Source organism: Dama dama, chromosome 3 (genome assembly GCF_033118175.1).
Source record: "Dama dama isolate Ldn47 chromosome 3, ASM3311817v1, whole genome shotgun sequence".
Classification (NCBI taxonomy): domain Eukaryota; kingdom Metazoa; phylum Chordata; class Mammalia; order Artiodactyla; family Cervidae; genus Dama; species Dama dama.
Window position 1 is genome coordinate 54263045 of NC_083683.1, and position 18146 is coordinate 54281190.

Here is an 18146-nt window from a genome sequence, read left to right on the forward strand (position 1 = left end):
ATACAATTACTACAGTAGATTATATTTAGTTTTAATATGTAGTTTTTTCTCCTAGGAATTCTTACTTTTCCTTCTCAAAGGATAGATTGCTTATACCTCCACTGAGTTTACTATATATCCTTGAATAGCTTGTAACAATTCAGACTCTCTGGAGATAGGATCAGTGAAGAAGGATCAGTGCTTTTTTAAACATTGTTTGCAATCTGTCATGAGCCAATGGTTTTGTAAAAAATAATATAAATAAGTTACTTGGAAAATGTTAAAATAAATAGACATAAAATTTTACTCTGTTAAATTGCTATAAAAGTTTCTAAATTTTATGCTCAATTTCTGTACTTAAATCTCTCAGAGGATATGAGAAATTCACTCATCAGCATGTTGCAAACTATAGTTTGAAAAGTACTTAGTTTAAACCTAGAGTTTCCAAGAGTCAAATTTGTATAAAAGACTTAGTATTCAACTCCACCCCTTTTCACCCTAGATTCAAATGATCCCCAGGCCTCTTTCAACTCTGTTGTTTCCTTACGTATCTGACTTTGAGTTTTAAAATAATGAGCTATGAGTAATTCCATAGAGGCTGAAAAGGCATCTGATTAAATTCAGTATCTGTTTTTTATTTATCAGTTTCAAGTGATCTCTTTGAAATGCCAATTATAAAGGATTAACAGATCAGTCTAAGAATCATGGTGATCGTGGTGATAATATAAGACTAACCAACGCTGTGCCAAGTACTGCTCCTGTGTGTGTGTGTTAGTTACTCAGTCACGTCCAGCTCTTTGCGACCCCATAGACTATAGGTTGCAAAGCTCCTCTGTCCATGAAATCCTCCAGGCAGGAATAACGGAGTGGGGAGACACTCCCTTCTTCAGGGATCTTCCTGACTCAGGGATTGAACTGGTCTCCTGCATTGCAGGCAGATTCTTTGCCGTCTGAGCTACCAGGGAAGCCCCACTGCTCCTAGTACTTTTCATTTATATATTAACATGTTTAATCTTCAGCAGCGTATCACAGAGACATAGGTGCTGTGTCTAGATATATGACAGAGGTACTAAAACTGTGTGCTTTATAAGATGAGGGTACAGTCATAGCACTGAAACCAGCATCTCCTTTCTCTTTCCCTTTGTTTCCTGACTTCTGTTAGTTTCATCATGTCTCCCTACAGCTTCAGATATCTTTTGTTCTCTCTCCACTTGAGCTGTTCATTCTTCCTCACTTTTAGGTTTATGTTAGGGTCACATTGTTTTATAACAAAAAAGTTTGCGCATCTCCTGTTGCTCTGTAATGGTTGCTAAGGGAAGAATGAGGAACTGTCACTATGCTGCCATTTTTAACCTGGAAGTCTGAGAAATTTGTTAATGTATTTACCCACAGAATGATATGACCACCGTACGACTACAATGGGGAGATATACTGATGCCATTGCTTAAAAAATACAAACTGAACATTACATGGGGTGATCAAGATCTGTTGAATATCATATTTTTTCATAATCCAGGTAATTTTTAAAATTTCTTTTATTCTTTGTAAAAAAAAAAACCATAGTATTTAGTCAAAATTGAAAAAAATGCATTTATTTGATTTTGGCTTATATTATCAGCCGTTATGTTTAAGACATAGTAAACTAAGTTTAAAATCTTTGCAGAATGTTAATTCTGTGGAATTAGCGTGTGTTTACTTCTTTGTTTTGTCTTTGTGTAGAAAGCCTTTTTGTTTTTCCTTGCCAATGGAATTATCGACCAGATCATTGCATATATGGAAGCAATTGCCAAGAAGCTGAAGAAGAAGGAATCTTTATTCTCCATGGGAACAGAGGTGTTTACCATGATGATAAGCAACCAGCATTTAGAGCTATTTATGAAGCACTGAGAAATGTAAGCTCTTTTTTTTTTTTAAGTGTTTTTGTGGACATGCTCCCTGGTTTACAGAGAATTTGCATATCCTTTACTCTAGTTCAGTAGTGATAAGCCCCACCACACCCTCCCCATATAGCTCTGGCACTTGGCTTTCTGCTGTAAGGAAGGACACTGCCTTTTGCCCACTTATTGACCTATGCATTATCAGTATGAACTCACTGATACTATTCTTTTCAGCAAATTGTAATGCAGTGTTCAATGTTATTTATATTGATGCTGAAGTTGTGCCAAATTTAGCGATTGAGTGCCCCTTTTGGCCATCTCTTGTGCTTATTTGACACATTCCCATCATTATTTTGAGTACCTTCTCAAAGAGGAGGTACAAGCAAAATATCCCAGGCTTATCTTACTATGCCTTCCCTGCCCTCGCCCTGAAATCAGCTGTCTCTCTAAGGAACTCTGATGCTTGTTGCTGCAAAGGTGTCTTCCCTTCCAAGCCCTTGCAGCAGCAGAGCTGGGAAATACAAAAATGCAAACACACACACAGATACAGAGTCCTATGCCCGCACCAGTGTGCCCAGTTACATTCCCTCAGGCTCCTTCCTTTCCTCTTCTACATGGTTTCTGTTTTCTTCCAGTTAGAATCCTGGCTGCAAACTAGAACTTTTCCTCTTTTGCTTAATGCTATAATACATTTAAAATAATTTCAGAAATGCTCCATTTGTACTACTATCCCCACTCCTCTCCTTGAAAAACTAGCTGGCTGTAAACATTCAGTTTGTTTACAGTCCTTCTCCCTCCCTCCCCGCCCCTGGATGAGGATGCATGTTCTGTACTGAATTTGCATTAGTTTTTTTCTCCTCCTGTCAGTGTCATTATTTATTCATTTGAAATACTGTTGGATTCATGTATTTCCATATGCTTTCAGTTTTAAGATTTTCCCCCTCATCTTTGTTGATTTAATTTTTAAGGACTTAATTAATTACTTTTTTGGCTGTCTGGGTCTTTGCTGCTGCACAAGGGCTTACTCTAGTTGTAGTGAGTGGGAGCTCTCTAGTTTCAGTATGTAGGCTTCCCCTTAGAGTGGCTTCTCTTGTTGCAGAGCACAGACTCTAGAGCAGGGGCCGCAGTAGTTGTGGCTCTTGGGCTTAGTTGCCCCATGGCATGTGAAATCTTCCAAGACCAGGAATTGAACCCATGTCCTGCATTGGCAGGCAGAGTCTTAACCACTGCACCATCAGGGAAGTCTTAGTTCAGTTTGATATGAGGAATATTAATATACTTCAAAAAGTCAAAGCTGTATTAGGGTTTCCTCAGAAATTGTTCCTTCCGCATCCTTCCACCCCAAGTCCCAGCCCCATCACGAATTTCATTTTCTGATTTGTCCTTCTTGTACAGATGAGAGGGTACACGTATGTTTTGTAAGTCCCCTTTTCTTACATGAAAGGTATTGTTCATCTTTATTTGTTCTTTGCTTTTTTTTTTTCATTTATTTTTTTATTTGCAGGAGGAGTTGAAACAAATCTTAAGGGTATTTTCATTTTTTTTTTCCCCCTAAACATGAATCATTCAAGTAAAACCAACTTAACTATAGAAATGTAGCAAAGTAAGGGGAAAGTAGCATAACAACCCAGGAGGCAAAGGTTGGGGGGGGGGGGGGAGAGGTGGGTGCAGTCCGCATATAACATATGCATAGATGCCATATGATTCACCTGCTCAGGACCGCCTCCCCAGAAGGCAAGCACAAGGACCCATTTTAAGAGGATGTTTTCCCCCCATTGTTCTTTGCTTTTGTTTTACAATATTCTGTAAGTTTGGGCATTTATAAATATCTTCCTCATACGTTTTTTACACAACTGTATGATACTCCACTTTGTACATGTACTAGAGTTTATTCAACTCATCTCTTAAGTTTGAATGTTTTGGTATTCTCCAACGTTTTGAATAATAATGCTGCAGAATTCTCTTGTCGACCAGTGGTTAGGGCTCCATGCTTTTACTGCCGGGGCTCTGGTTAGATCTCTGGTTTGGGGACACTAAGATTCTGCAGACTGCAAGGTGGGCCAATAGGGGGAAGGAGAGAATGAGAGAGAGAGAGAAAAGAAGGAAAGAAGTGATGGAGGGAGGGAGGAAGGAAAAAGCAATGTATTAATTAGGGTAAATTCCTGGACATGGGATAATTTTAATGGAAGTTACTGCCTGTTTCCCCTACATAGGGATTATTTTCATTCCTGCCAACAGTTCATGAGGAAGCCTGTTATGCACAGGAGTGTATTGTCAACCTTGAAAATTTTTTGCCATGCGAATAAGTGAGAAATGGAATCTTAGTTTAAATTTCACTTTCTCGTATGAGTGAGATGAACATCTTTTTATATATCTAACAGCTGTTTTTACATCTTTTTGGTGTGAATTTTCTTTCAGATCTCTTACTTAGTCTTCTATTGATTTTTAAAAATGACTTTATTTTTAACATATTTCATATGCCATCCTTTTCACTCATAGTGTAAATTATTTGGTGGTTTTTAGCATATTTACAGAGTTGTACAGTCATCACCATGTGAGACTTTCATACTTTACTTCCCACCTGCCCATCATTTGCTGCAAGTTCTTTGTGTGTTAAAGATATTAGTTCTTTTCCTGTTATATCTGATGTAAATATTTTCTCCCAGTTTGACTTTGTTTATGGCATTTTTTGTCATTCAGAGTTGTTTTTTAAAAATTTTTGTGTAATCAAATTTAAAACCTTTAAAAAACAATCATAGTTAGAAAGTCTTTCCCTACCTATACTCAGCTTACAGAAAGGTTCACCTATATACTGTTTCACTTACTACATTTAGTCTTCTGCTCAATTTGGAATTTACTCTTGAGTAAGGGATAGATCTGATTTGATCTTTTTCCAAGTGGCCGTCTTGTTGCAATTATGTTTATTTGAAAGGTTATCTATAACCTGAAGATTTGAGATACTGACTTTATCATATACTAAAGTTCCATTTGTGATTTCTGGATTTTCTCTTTTGCTCCACTGGTCTGTCCATTTGTGCACTCACACACTGTTTTAACTATGATGAGTTTGTGCTATATTTTAATACCTGCTGGAGAGGGAGGCCTGGCGTGCTGCAATTCATGGGGTCCCAAAGAGTCAGACACGACTGAGTGACTGAACTGAACTGAACTGAAGGGCTATTCCCTGTTCACATCCTGTCCTTATAGTGTTTTCCTACTTATGTATTTTTATTTTTACATAGATATCAATGCATTTAACAAAAAGTTGTTTTTTCGTTGGGAGTGTGTCATTGTCACATGTTGACTTAGTGACTGCTGATGTTTTGATGGTATTGAGACATCTTAGGAACAAGGGTTGTCTTTGATTTGTGTCTTTCAGGAATGTTGAATAGATCTCTTCATACTGTGGATTTTGAACATATCTTAAGTCTATTCAGTTTTCTTTGTTGCCTTGTAAATGAGGTTTTCTTTTTTAAATACTAAACTTTATATTAAGTTTGGAAAAAATGATTCTGGCCCTGTCACCCCTGGTACCTGTTTCTGTCTCTTTTTCCCCTTGGTCTTAACAGTCCACTTTTATGTAGTTAAGGTGGATTGACAGGGGGAGATGATTATACTTCACGTACCTGTAGATTGATGCATGAATCAGGTCTCTGAGTATGTTGGGGACCAAGACTTGGGGCAAAGCCAAATAAGGATTGGATTTATGGTTTTGCTTAATGAGCTGTGTATCAGTCACTATCCATGCAGCTAATTCACCGATACCTAGGGAGAAGTTATAAGTGACCATTCATCTTTCAGGGGGTATGTTCACTGCGCTGCTGGACTGTGTCTAATCTTCTATGGATGTGAAGACAGATATCAGCAACAAGAGTGCTGGTTTGGTCTAAGTGTGGGGATCAAAAGAGCTGATGCCCCTATTGGCGAGACTCTTTAAGTATTTGCTAATGATACCACCCTTATGGCAGAAAGTGAAGAGGAACTAAAAAGCCTCTTGATGAAAGTGAAAGGGGAGAGTGAAAAAGTTGGCTTAAAGCTCAACATTCAGAAAACTAAGATCATGGCATCTGGTCCCATCACTTCATGGGAAATAGATGGGGAAATAGTGGAAACAGTGTCAGACTTTATTTTTTTGGGCTCCAAAATCACTGCAGATGGTGACTGCAGCCATGAAATTAAAAGACGCTTACTCCTTGGAAGGAAAGTTATGACCAACCTAGATAGCATATTAAAAAGCAGAGACATTACTTTGCCAACAAAGGTCCGTCTAGTCAAAGCTATGGTTTTTCCAGTAGTCATGTGTGGATGTGACAGTTGGACTATAAAGAAAGCTGAGTGCCAAAGAATTGATGCTTTTGAACTATGGTGTTGGAGAAGACTCTTGAGAGTCCCTTGGACTGCAAGTAGATCCAACCAGTCCATCCTAAAGGAGATCAGTCCTGGGTGTTCATTGGAAGGACTGATACTGAAGCTGAACCTCCAATACTTTGGCCACCTATTGTGAAGAGTTGACTCATTGGAAAATACTCTGATGCTGGGAAGGATTGGGGGCAGGAGGAGAAGGGGACGACAGAGGATGAGATGGTTGTATGGCATCACTGACTCGATGGGCATGAGTTTGGGTAAACTCCGGGAGCTTGTGATGGACAGGGAGGCCTGGCGTGCTGTGATTCATGGGGTCGCAAAGAGTTGGACATGACTGAGCGACTGAACTAAACTGAACTGAACTGATCTCAGTATTTGCTAGTGCAGTCTCATTAATAAGAATGAGAATAAAGATGCTGAACTAATCTGCTGAGACACAGACTGTATTAGGATGACGAAGAGTGCAGCAGCTGTGCCCCGAAGGGCCAGGGAAGGAAGGCCTCATTGATGAGGAGGCATTTAAAGTGAACCCTGAAGAATGGGTAAGAGCTTGCCAGGTGAGCAGGCAGAACCAACACTGCCTGAGGAAAGGTCTTGAGGGTGGTGAAAACCCCATGAGGAGGTCAGGAGTTGAGCTGTTTGACTGGGGTGATGGGTGCAAGCAGGCAGTGGCCGGACTGGGCCGGACGTGGTGACGATGCATGCTGTGTAAGGTGATCTGCAGCTGAAGTTTTCTCCTGGAAATGAGTGTTGCTCACACTTGGTGGTAGGGAAAATACTGATAGCATTGTAGGCTACAGCTTTAGTGTTTTTCTAAGTTTCTTAACCCTATAAGCGTGAGAGAGAGGGTTTCTGAATAATCAGTTTATCATGATACAGCTACACTCACTGAAGAATGATAAAATTTAGTGTTGATGTTCATTTTCATGTAGCTGACCTTGTATGCCTTCAGAATCAGTATCATATTTTAATAATGCTTTATTATGGCTTGTCAAGAGGTGATAAAAATAACAAAAGGTACTTTTGGAGTTCTGAGACTTTGCAGGGTAGAAAAGAAATGCACTCCTATAAAAATGTGATTTCTTTGTTGCCTCTGAGCATTAAAAAAAAAATCCATTATTAAGGAATTAAATCTTACTAGTTTTATTTGATCTTTGATCTCTTATAAGTATATACTTTAAAAAAAAACTGAGTATTTGTTTTAAGCTGATTAATTACACTCGATTTTTAAGAAATAAATCTTATTTTAAAAACTGTTTCAAACCCTGAAGTAATTAATGACTAGTGGTTGCTTTTGGTTTGTATTCATTAGCCGTATCTACCCAGTTTTCAACTTAACGAAGTTAATCAGTCTTTTTGGTGCTTGGTTAGTGTTTTTATCTTCTCTTATCTATTATTCAATGGAAAGTATAATTTTTAAAAGAATTACTGTTCAGACAGAGGTATCTATGCAAGTTTCAGAGAGAAGCTTAGTCATAGCCATTGAATGTTGTGAACCATAGGATGTGAACCATTTGTAAAATGTGAACGCATGGCTATGTCTGCCAGCAAGTCCATACATAATTGTTAAATGTTAGTTGTTGAGTGAATACAAATACTAAGATTAAAAAGTGCAGATTCACAGTGGGAATAAAGCATTTTATTGCGCTGTAAAGTATTTTCTGCTTCCTGTATTTCATTTGAGTTATTAGATTTCGTGGTGTTTCTGTGTTAACATTGATTTACCTCATACCCTTCTTGTATCTGCACCAGATGCAGTAGATTTGCAGAGATTCAGGGGACTCAACATCCTCTCCTGCACAATCTTGTATGTAGCTGGCACTTGGCATCTGAAGGATTGAACTGCCTGCCATTGTACTTGTATTTTTAAAACATGTTCTGTTTTTTGAAAATGCCTTGAAGTATCTCATTGTGGGCATCGTAGCCTCACTGTTCACTCTCTGCCTTCAGCTGACATTCTTATAAATAAAACATGACCTTCCTAAAGTTTGTGTGCTGGGTACGGTGCCAGTGAAGAGGGAGTGAACATCTGTGTCAGGAGAGCTTCTCGGAGGAGCTGACATCGGTCTGAGCTGGAAGGCCGAGTACCAGGCAGCCAAAGGTGTGGACGAGTCGGGTAGCACGCAGTAGGGGAGGAGGAGGCCTGCAGCCAGGGGAGGGCACCGTGGCCCCTGGGCAGGGGAGCTTCTGGATGCCAGGTGCGTGCAGTCCTGGGTGCCGTGGAGTATGAGCCTGGCGGAGGGCGACTGCTGGCTCTGTATATACAGGTGGGCATCTGGTGATTCCTCACCTTCTTCTTTAAAGGTCAAACTTCTTGTGGTATGTGGTGGACTAAAAGAGCTGTAATCCCTGAGGCACTGTTTTTATTTCAGGAAAATACTCATCACAAGACCTTCCCAGTGAAGAAAAACATTTTTTTAACCACAGACACTGGGATTTAAAATCACAAGAAAATGAAGTGAATCTCAGGTATTCCCCAGGAATTAGCATTTAAACACCTTTGTAGCGTTTTCATTTTTTGTCATTGTAGAGTAGGAAAAAGACCAGTTTGGTCTGCCCAGTATCACTCGCCTCTCAGCCGCCGTTGCCCTAGTACGTTTTTGTACACAGTGAACTGTTACCAGACTGTCACTCCATTACAGCTGTTACACCTTGATGAAGGTTCCCTTCTTCAGCATGGCTGCTACTTTTAGCCCCAGACAAATGTAGACACATCTATGTACAGCACACCGCAGTTCACCACTGGTAACTGAGCTTCATCTTTTCAGCAGAGTTTTTGAAACTCACTTGGCACAGTTGCATTTGCTTTTTTGGGTAGGCAGTGCTGTGTGCTTTGAGCACTTGGAGCTTTGTAACTGGGAGAATTCTCTCTCCCTTCCTTAGTTGCTTCATTGTAAATTGTCATGTTTCATAAAGTTGGTGTGAGGTTTAAATGCATTACTGCATATAAAGCTCTTAGCCTGATGCCTGGTGTGTAGGAAGTGCTTGCTTTTTAACCAGTCCAGCTTTCGGCAGTTTCTTCTAGATCCCAGAGTGCTGGCTGTTATTATTTTCATTACATTTCTTTCTAGTTAAGCCTCTTCTCCCCCCTGCTTTTTTTTTTTTTTTTTAATACTTTAAGATATTTATCTTCAGTGTATGGGATTAGGTTTGAAAAAATTACCCAAGAAGGAAGGTTTCATGCAGTTAATGCTTCTAGTTTCTTGCACTAGAGGCACCAGGGTTTAGGATCTCTGTGCAGCCCTACCACGGCAGTGTTCTGAATGAGCATTGAAGTTCAGCCTGTTCTCCATAAAGGGGCTGCAGCTTCCTACAGACTCACTAATTGTGATTCTTTTTTTTTTTTTCCTTTATTTATTTATTTTTTTTTCAGTGGGTTTTGTCATACATTGATGTGAATCAGCCATGGATTTACACGTATTCCCCATCCCGATCCCCCCTCCCACCTCCCTCTCCACCCGATTTCTCTGGGTCTTCCCAGTGCACCAGGCACTAATTGTGATTCAAGTGGTGCTTCCATTTCCTCTCCCTCTGCGGCAGGGTAGTAAACCTCGGGTCATTTGCAGTCCTCCTAGATTTCTGGTTCTGAATTTCCTTTAGAGTCTTCCATTTTTTACTGACTTTAAACTTTCCTGTAAGATATTTTCAAGCCCCATCAGTCTTTCTAATTGTAGTTGCAAATAACAAAAAGGTACATGGCCGAAAATACTAAGAGCTCAGCTTTTTTTCCACTTACTACTACTACAGTGTTTTCCAAAATATATTTCTTGAGCTATTAATACATTTTGTAGTGAAAAAGGATTCTGAAAGTACATTTTGGAATTAGTGGGCCAAACAACATCCAACAGGTGTATTTTTTGTTTTAATAGTTTCTCACGTGTCCCTGTGAATCTCACTCAAGAGTGCGTGGTGTTTAGCAGTTCTCAAACATCTGTCCTTGTGCAGCTGGGATTCTTTGGGAAACCCTGAACTGTGTTCTCCCCATCTCACTCCTTCCCAGTCCAGCTTCACCAGTGTTACCAGAGTGATTTTTGGCTTTTATTAGTCTCTCTCAGCCACCTTCAGACCTGTTGCTTGTCTTCTCACAGCTGTGAGAATCTCTGGGTCTTTTCTCCTCTTGACCATGTCCTTGCCTTGACTCAGGATTCTCTGCCTCCTCCCTCCACCTGTGAGATGTCTTCTATTTAATTCGTTGAAATTACTTGTTGGGCACGTGCCGTCTATGAGACTTTTTCAAGTGGAGACTGTTGATAAAAAGTTGATTGAAGAAGTTATTGGGAATAGTTAAATTTTTATATGTATCTTTGTCTTTTTTATCTTCTTTCTCTAGTGTTCTTTTGAAGATGACAACATCCATTCCTTATTAAAACCATTAGAACTGGAACTACAAAAGACAGTGCATACATACTGTGGAAAAATTTACAAAATATTTATCAAACAGCTGACAAAAAGCATACAAGACCGTTATGACAGACCACCGAAAGAAAGGTGATTCTTGGTGACTGCTAAATCAAATGAATTAAAACAACAAAATATCAGAGACTGTTGTGAAGGAATAGTCTTAGATGAAGTTTTCAGGAAGCAATTATTCATCTTCAGTAGAATTTTTTTCCTGAAGAAGTCAAATGAGCTGTATTTTCATGTAATGAAGAAAAAGTTGAAGTCTTGGACCTCAACAAGAAGATATTTTTGATCTCTCATGTTTTATAATGTTATCTGGTATCATTCCAGTATTTACAAAAATGTTATTGAATGGTTATAGCCTACAGACTTGGGTTGACTCTTAACTCTCCAGTAGGTAAGGGCAGTAAGGATGTATGAATGGAGAAAATGTACCTCATACACAGTGGAAACACTCAAACTGTGAGTATAGCAATAATCTTATGTCAGCACTAACCTCACTTTAAATGTGTGAGAAAAAGAAGTTGTTTACAGAAACAGGAAAGGTTCTGTTTCTAAAGAAATGTGATGGAACTGATGTCACTATCGACAATCTGTGTGTGCCTTTATACATTTCATCTCTGTTTAAAATATTTTTGTGACAATCATGTTTAAAAGTGTTTTTAGTTTATACGTAAGCTGCACATTTAAGATTGAGCTCCATAAGAAAAACAGTGAAAGTTTGGATTTTAGTCTTTGTGTGTATTTGTGAAATGTAGTATTTTCATTTGTATGTGCTTAACTGTCTTGCCAAAAGTCAGGTCTAAGATTATTAAGCAAGTATTTTAGGAAAATTTTTTATCACTTTAAATGAAAAATTTCAGCTTTACTGGGCATTCTGGAAGCAATAAATATGCAGATAATAAAGTGAGAACCTAAGAAGTATACTTCCGTCATGGTGGAAAATATGATGGACCAAAATATGGAAGCTACGTCTTCTGTGAGCAGTGATTACAGTTAACAGTGGAGCAGGAAAAAGTGGTCCATTGAAACCTTTTCCCTTCTACCTCAAAATGGCTTTGCAAAATACCTTTGAAGAAGCAAATATACATATACAACCTTAATTTAAGTACATTAGAAAACTATCATGGATGATTTGGCTTAAGATTGTCACATCTGACTGTAGAAAACAGTTAATTTGGTTTTGATTTGGTTAATGTGCATGTCCTCCTTTTTTGAATATCACTTAAGACAGCTATTTTTTTTTTTATCCTGACAGTAAGAAAAATATTACTTTTCTTAGTGTTTTTGACCTTTAACTGATATAACTATAGATTCTGAGTACTTAGCATGTGCTGTGCTGGGGCACATGTCTCTTTACCAAGTACTATGAGGTTAACTTCTTTTTCTCCTTTTGGTATTTTAATACTTAAATAGAGAAGAGAAAATCATGAAGGAAAACTGCCATGGTAGTTTATGAAGTACCTGAAATAGTGGTGACTGGCTTTATGAAGACCCAGAGCCCTCTGAGGAGGTTGGGAGAACAGCTGGCCTCTGTCTTGAACAGTTGAGTCAAGGACAGGTTGAGAAAGGAAGGTGTGAGAAAGATGAATCAGAATTTGACAAGAGCCCGGCTCTCGTGGGGCAGAGGCATTTAGGGAATGCTACGGTGAACATGAGGACTCGTGAACGTGTTGAGATTGAATTGGCTAAATAAAAAATGGGATCCCTAGAATTTCGAAGTTTGGAGCAGATAGGATAATTTTTAATGGCCCCAGAGGAGACCCTTGGCTGCCTGGCCACATTAGGCTCTTGTGGAGACCTTGATGAGAATGGCCTGGGCTTCACGAGAATGGCCTGGGCTTCACCTTAGATGACCCTGGTATGCCATATCCAGATGGGTCTGCTCATTACACAGAAGTGGAGAGAACAGTACAGTGGTACTCCTTGTCCAGATTGAACACGTCCGTGTTTTACCACTTCTGTGTTATCTGTCCCTTTTTCCTTTGCTGATGTATCTTAAAGAAAATGCCAGTCATCATGTTATTTCACCTGTATAAACACTTTGGTAGCTACAATGACATTGCCCCCCCCTTTGGCTTCAGTTAATATCGAAGGCACATTTCCCTTATGATAAGAGTGCAAAAATAAGTCACCTTATGATTCTATTTTTAATAAGCACCTCAGATGATTTTGGTGTCATTTAGTTTGGGAACCACTGGAAATCATTCTGCCAACTTGAAGGCTGAAGTTAGGACCACAATTCTCAGCACAGTTGGTGGATTATAAATGTGATTCTGGAATGTTAGTGGAAGAACTTGGGGTTATTTACAATATATGGATTTATATTATTAGGAAGCTCCTTAGGTTTAATTTTCTCAGTGAACAGACTCTTAGCCCCGTGGGTTCTAGTATGATTGAGACTGGGTAGAGTGTATCATAGTTTAACTGGACTGTGTGCTGTGGTCTCACACATGTTGTGCCTTATTTATACCATCACACACTCTTTGTTGTGGGGTCAGTTGGAAGGTTCTTCACTTGGTTTATTCAGACCTGACCTAATTTTAGCATTTTACCATAAATTGGGTTATGGTGAAAACTCTCCACTGAGAGACTATTTTTACCTAAAATTTAGGATATCACAGGAAGTCCTTAACAATGTTAAAATGAATTTTCTGAGTTTATCTTTAGATAAACTTTTCCCTTGAGAAGTTTCAAGAAATACAGTTTCTCAGCATTAATGAGGTTAAATTCTAGAGCAGCTTACAGAATGTTTTATATTTCTTTCCTTAAGACAGTATATCTATGCAGTGTATTTGAATTATATTATATATTCTTCGAGTCTATGTCTTAGAAAAATTCTGACCTCAGAATTATCTCTGGGCTACAGTGTTACCAAAGTGGAATGACTTTATAATGTAGTCAACCTTTATTTATATGAAGTTGCCATCTTAGAGGAAAAAACCTTGAGAAAATATATATTGTGATTTACATTTTAAGAAAATGCATACTTTGTTTTTCCCCCCTGTGAAGAGTAGTTCATAATGTATATACAGTAACCCGGTTATCTCTGGATACTTTCGAGCCTGAAACAGTATTACTGCTTCACTGCTCTCTCATTTTGCCTCAAGTTGAATGTTATTGGTATAAAGGAAAGAAAACCAAACTGAACTGGATCTGCATTCTCTTCTTGATCAGGGGGCCAGGGCATGTGATTCACCTTCTCAGTCCCGTAAGCTTGCGAACAATCATTGTGCCTTGCCCACCTCATGAGACTCAGCAGTCTTGGAGCTGTGAGCCCCGGGAGAGAACGGGTTAGCTGCATGGCTTGTCTCACGCCACTCCAGCCTTGCTGTTGAAGTTCTGTGCCCCGCTGTTGTCTCCTGTACAGATCATTCTGTTTTAGACCGAATGTTTGCTGACGTGCATTATATCTCCAGTGTGAATTTGCTTAGCTTGTTTAAGGAAGAATTTTTAAGGAAGAGAAAGTGAAGAAAAGAATGATGTAAATGAATGATTAGAGGAAGAAGGAAAGGAGAGGAGTTGAGAGAAGTGAGGAAAGAGAAGGGAGTAAGAGAATGGCCAAAGGCAGAGGAAGAGAAGAGTGGCTCAGAGTGGGGAGTGGAGAAGGCGAGAGCGAGGGAAGTGGTGTGGGGACAGTCACTTTTGAAGCTGCGACCCCCTAGCCTGTCCTGCGGTCAGCTTGCCTTCCTCTGTTCATGGCCCTGCAGGGTCAGGCTTTCATGGAAGGGGCAGCCAGGCTACCTCTGTTGAATTTGTTTGTTTGATTTGTTGATAGTAAAGTCTTTCCCCAGTTACTCTGCTCACTGATCATTTAGTGCTATGATTCTACATTGTAGTTTTTTTTTCTTTCTATATATTGGATCCCAGTTTGTGACCCAAGACCTGTGGAAACACGATGACAAATATCTTCCTTTTTAACATCCTTTTAGTCCTCCCAGATACTGGATTATGCAGGACTGACCACATAGATCATATGGGAGGTTAGGGTGGAAGGGGATAACCTTATTAGATCTGAAGGGGGCCCAGGAATCTTATCTGGTTTTCCCAGATGATATTGATAGGAGGCCAGGTTTGGGAACCACTGCCCTACCTTGAGTGGCAGTTTAAACCACACATCACATCCATCGATTCCTCAGTAGGCATACTTCCGGGTGGAGTGTTAGGAAAGGATTCAAGATAACAGGAGACAACAGGAGTACATTAAATGGAAAAACCTTGAAAGAGGGTAATCAGAGTCTTCTTTTTCAGAAGTTTATATTGTAAGGAATAAACATCTTAGTGTAAATCAGTAGTGATTTAGTAAGACTGCTAATCTTTTATTTTTAACTTTTTGATTTATTAGAGTAAAGAGAAGTAGGGGCACAGTGTACAGGAGAGGTAGGTGCACAGTGTGTCCGTGTAGGGCCAGTTACCAGTTTATTAAATGTGACTTCACGTGTCTTAAAACAATTGCCTTATTGTGTTCTAATATTTAATAAAAGTAGATTAAATAATGATTAGTACTGTAACAGTTATCCTTTTATACTTTGCCAAAGCAACCCTTTTTTGCCTATTAAAGCCTGGCTTAACTGTCCTAATGTTTGTTATTTCTTGATTCATTGAACATGAAACTAGATTTTAAAAGCTAAGTTATATGAACTTAAGGCAGGGGTAAATTGTGGTGCAAGAATTTTTGTTAACTAAAAATGAATATGATGTTAATTTAGATATCTAGCAATTATAGAATTATGAGAAGAGCATGGAATAGGATATTGGACTAAGTAATTTAGAAATGATTACAAATCAATGTCAAACTTACTTCTAAATGAAAAATACCTATTGTCACCTCATTTCTACCAATAATTCAAAATGTCTAATGGGATTATTTTTTAAGAATTTTCTGTAACTCCAGTTTTCAAACAAAAGAGAGCCTTTGAAAAGATGTGGAGAGAAAAAGGAAAATCTCTCTCACTTCTAATGCTGTGAATGCTATTTGGAAGGTCTGGTCAGACTTTTTAATACAAACTTAACTGATGTGAAGCCTCTGATTATGTGTAGTTTACATATACTGTCTGAATTCGTAAGCATATTCAAATATACAACATCATAGTTAGTCCTTGTAAAAACTAAAGAGAAGCAACAGTGTACCTTCCATTTAAAATATAAGTTGACTTAAACTATGATGGAAAATAGCTGTTTTCAACCTGTGTGTAAAATTTCTTCAGGGAGTATTGGGGTGTTATGCAAAAATAATTCAGGTCTTGTAGCTTTGCTGTAGACTGTGTCATCCATTCCAAACTCAACACACATGCATCATAGTCATTGTCAGTATTTGAGAGCTGGGCCAGTGGCTTTTGATGGATGTTGTAACAGAAGATCTGTGAAGGAGATGGTGGTTTGCACCTGTTCCTGAAATCAGAAACTGGAAGGTGGTTCCATTTTTCACAAGTATTTGCATAAATGTGTTAATATTTTGAGTAGTAATGATTCTAAAGCTGCAAGAGGCATTTTGCTATACTGTGATACGTAGCGATTACTACTCTTAAACTGCTTTTTACCTTAAAATATTACGATTTTAGGATAAATTGGATATCCTCCTCCAAGTAGTTTGTGTGTCTTGACATTTATTAAAGAGAAGGTGAGTGCAAAATTATAGATTCAGATATAACAGGAGAATAATGGCAAGTTGCTTTGTTCTGTTTTGGGGGGAGTTCATATCTTTTTCACTTTGTGGTGGTATTAAATGAACATATACTCAATAAATGTCTGATTTCTTCAAATGGTGTGTCTGAATTACTCTAGAAGGCCAATACATGTTGATGTATGGCAAAAAACCATCACAGTATTGTAAAGTAATTATCTTCCAATTAAGTAATTTCTTAAAAAAAGTAGTTTTGAAATCATTAGCCTTGGGAAAGTTGATAACTAGAAGTCCAGGCAGGCGGCAGTTCTTGGATTGACTGATTCACCAACTGGACAATGTCATTGGAAACATAGGTACCTTCTGTCTTTACATTACAGTTCTCACCATGTGAGCTAGTTTTCCCCCCATAGCCCCCAAGTGACAGCCAGCATTCTGGGTCCCAAATGGCAACCAGAGGCAAAAATACATCTTTTTATAAGAGGAAGGTGCCACCTGTCCCCATTCACTTGCCCTCATAGCCATAGCAGTGGCTGTCTGTGTCCAAAACCATTACTTTTCAAAGAGAATAAAACTTGAATGGTTCGCTCAGATCTTAATTTGCCCCACACTTAACCGTAGCCTCCCCTTGAAAAATGGCTACTCACAGGAAAGGAAAAGGAAGTAACATCAGGGTTCTGTTAGAAGTCTGTGGGGTAGAAGGGTAGATAACAGACCTACATGATTTTACTGGCCCAAGTATTTCTTAAAACTTCTCAGAGGATCAAATTTCAGATCTAGAGAAGAGCACTTTTTCTGTGCCAGAGTGTATGTAATTGTACTTTAATGGGTCTCCGTAATGTTATGATCCAATAGTTCTCAGGTTTACATATTTTGTTACTTATACTATGATTTTCCGGTCACAATTGATAGCATAAGCATAAGGGTTTTAAAAGCTACTGAGGTGATGAGTACTTACAAGAGAGTTAAAATCAACAGTCTTTTGTTTTATATCATTTATAAGTTACACAATGTCCTTATTAAAAAAGGTTCAAACAATACAGAAGAATTAAAAGTATATGAAGTAAAAAAGACTCCTAACAAGCCATCCCTGAGAACATTTGGCATGTATCCTCCCTGTCTTGCTCTGCACATTTACACGTGATGCACCCACACTGGGCTGGCTTCTACAACGTCTGACAGCTTGCCTCATTTCAGATTATACATTATAATATCATGCCTTGTTGATACATTAGATCCACCTCATTCTTTAGCTACATATTATGTCATAATAATGTACTTAAGTAGAGATTAGCCTATGGACTTCTGAAGTATGAAACCAAAAATAATGAGTTTTAACTTGTTAGGGGAAGTAGTCATTAACTACTTTTACCATTTTTCTAGTTGTGATTTAATTTAAGTACCTTAAGTGGAAAGTTTTTGTAAAATAATTTGTAATAAATATACAATAAAATAATAAAAGTAAATAATAGTTATATCTTTGTGAGACTGACATGTCTAAGTACTGTTACTTCGGGGTTATTCTTTTACCTTTCCATTCTTAAAAAGACATTTTTGAATAGTAAAGTTTTAAAAAATTTATTTGTGAAAATTAACAAAATTGGACCATCAGTTTTACTTATACTTTATCTACTGTTCTTTAGCATTTAAAATATTTTAATATTTTAATAAACTTAACAGGTTAAAAGAGGTTTTTAATCTGTTAGAACAGTGCTGTCTGACAAATATAATACAAGCACATATATAATTAAGTTTTCTAGTAGCCACATTAAAAGCAGTGAAAAGTACTTGCTACTAATTTTAGTAATATATTTTGCTTAAGTATATCCAAAATTTTATCATCTGGGCATGTAGTCAATATAAAAATATTTAGTGAGATCATATTTTTTTCATATTGTACT

General features: G+C 38.2%; 1 protein-coding gene across 2 annotated transcripts in view; it reads left to right on the plus strand.

Annotated features, from left to right (window-relative positions):
• Window positions 1–16384, plus strand: part of GXYLT1 (glucoside xylosyltransferase 1) — a 50637-nt gene extending 34253 nt beyond the window's left edge. For both annotated transcript variants that reach the window (XM_061129788.1, XM_061129796.1), the window contains 3 exons: window positions 1372–1495; window positions 1699–1871; window positions 10552–16384. In XM_061129788.1, coding sequence (XP_060985771.1) covers window positions 1372–1495; window positions 1699–1871; window positions 10552–10713 — 459 coding nt within the window. In that variant the 3' untranslated portion in view covers window positions 10714–16384. The remainder of the gene's footprint in view (window positions 1–1371; window positions 1496–1698; window positions 1872–10551) is intronic.
• The last annotated feature ends 1762 nt before the right edge of the window (window positions 16385–18146 follow it).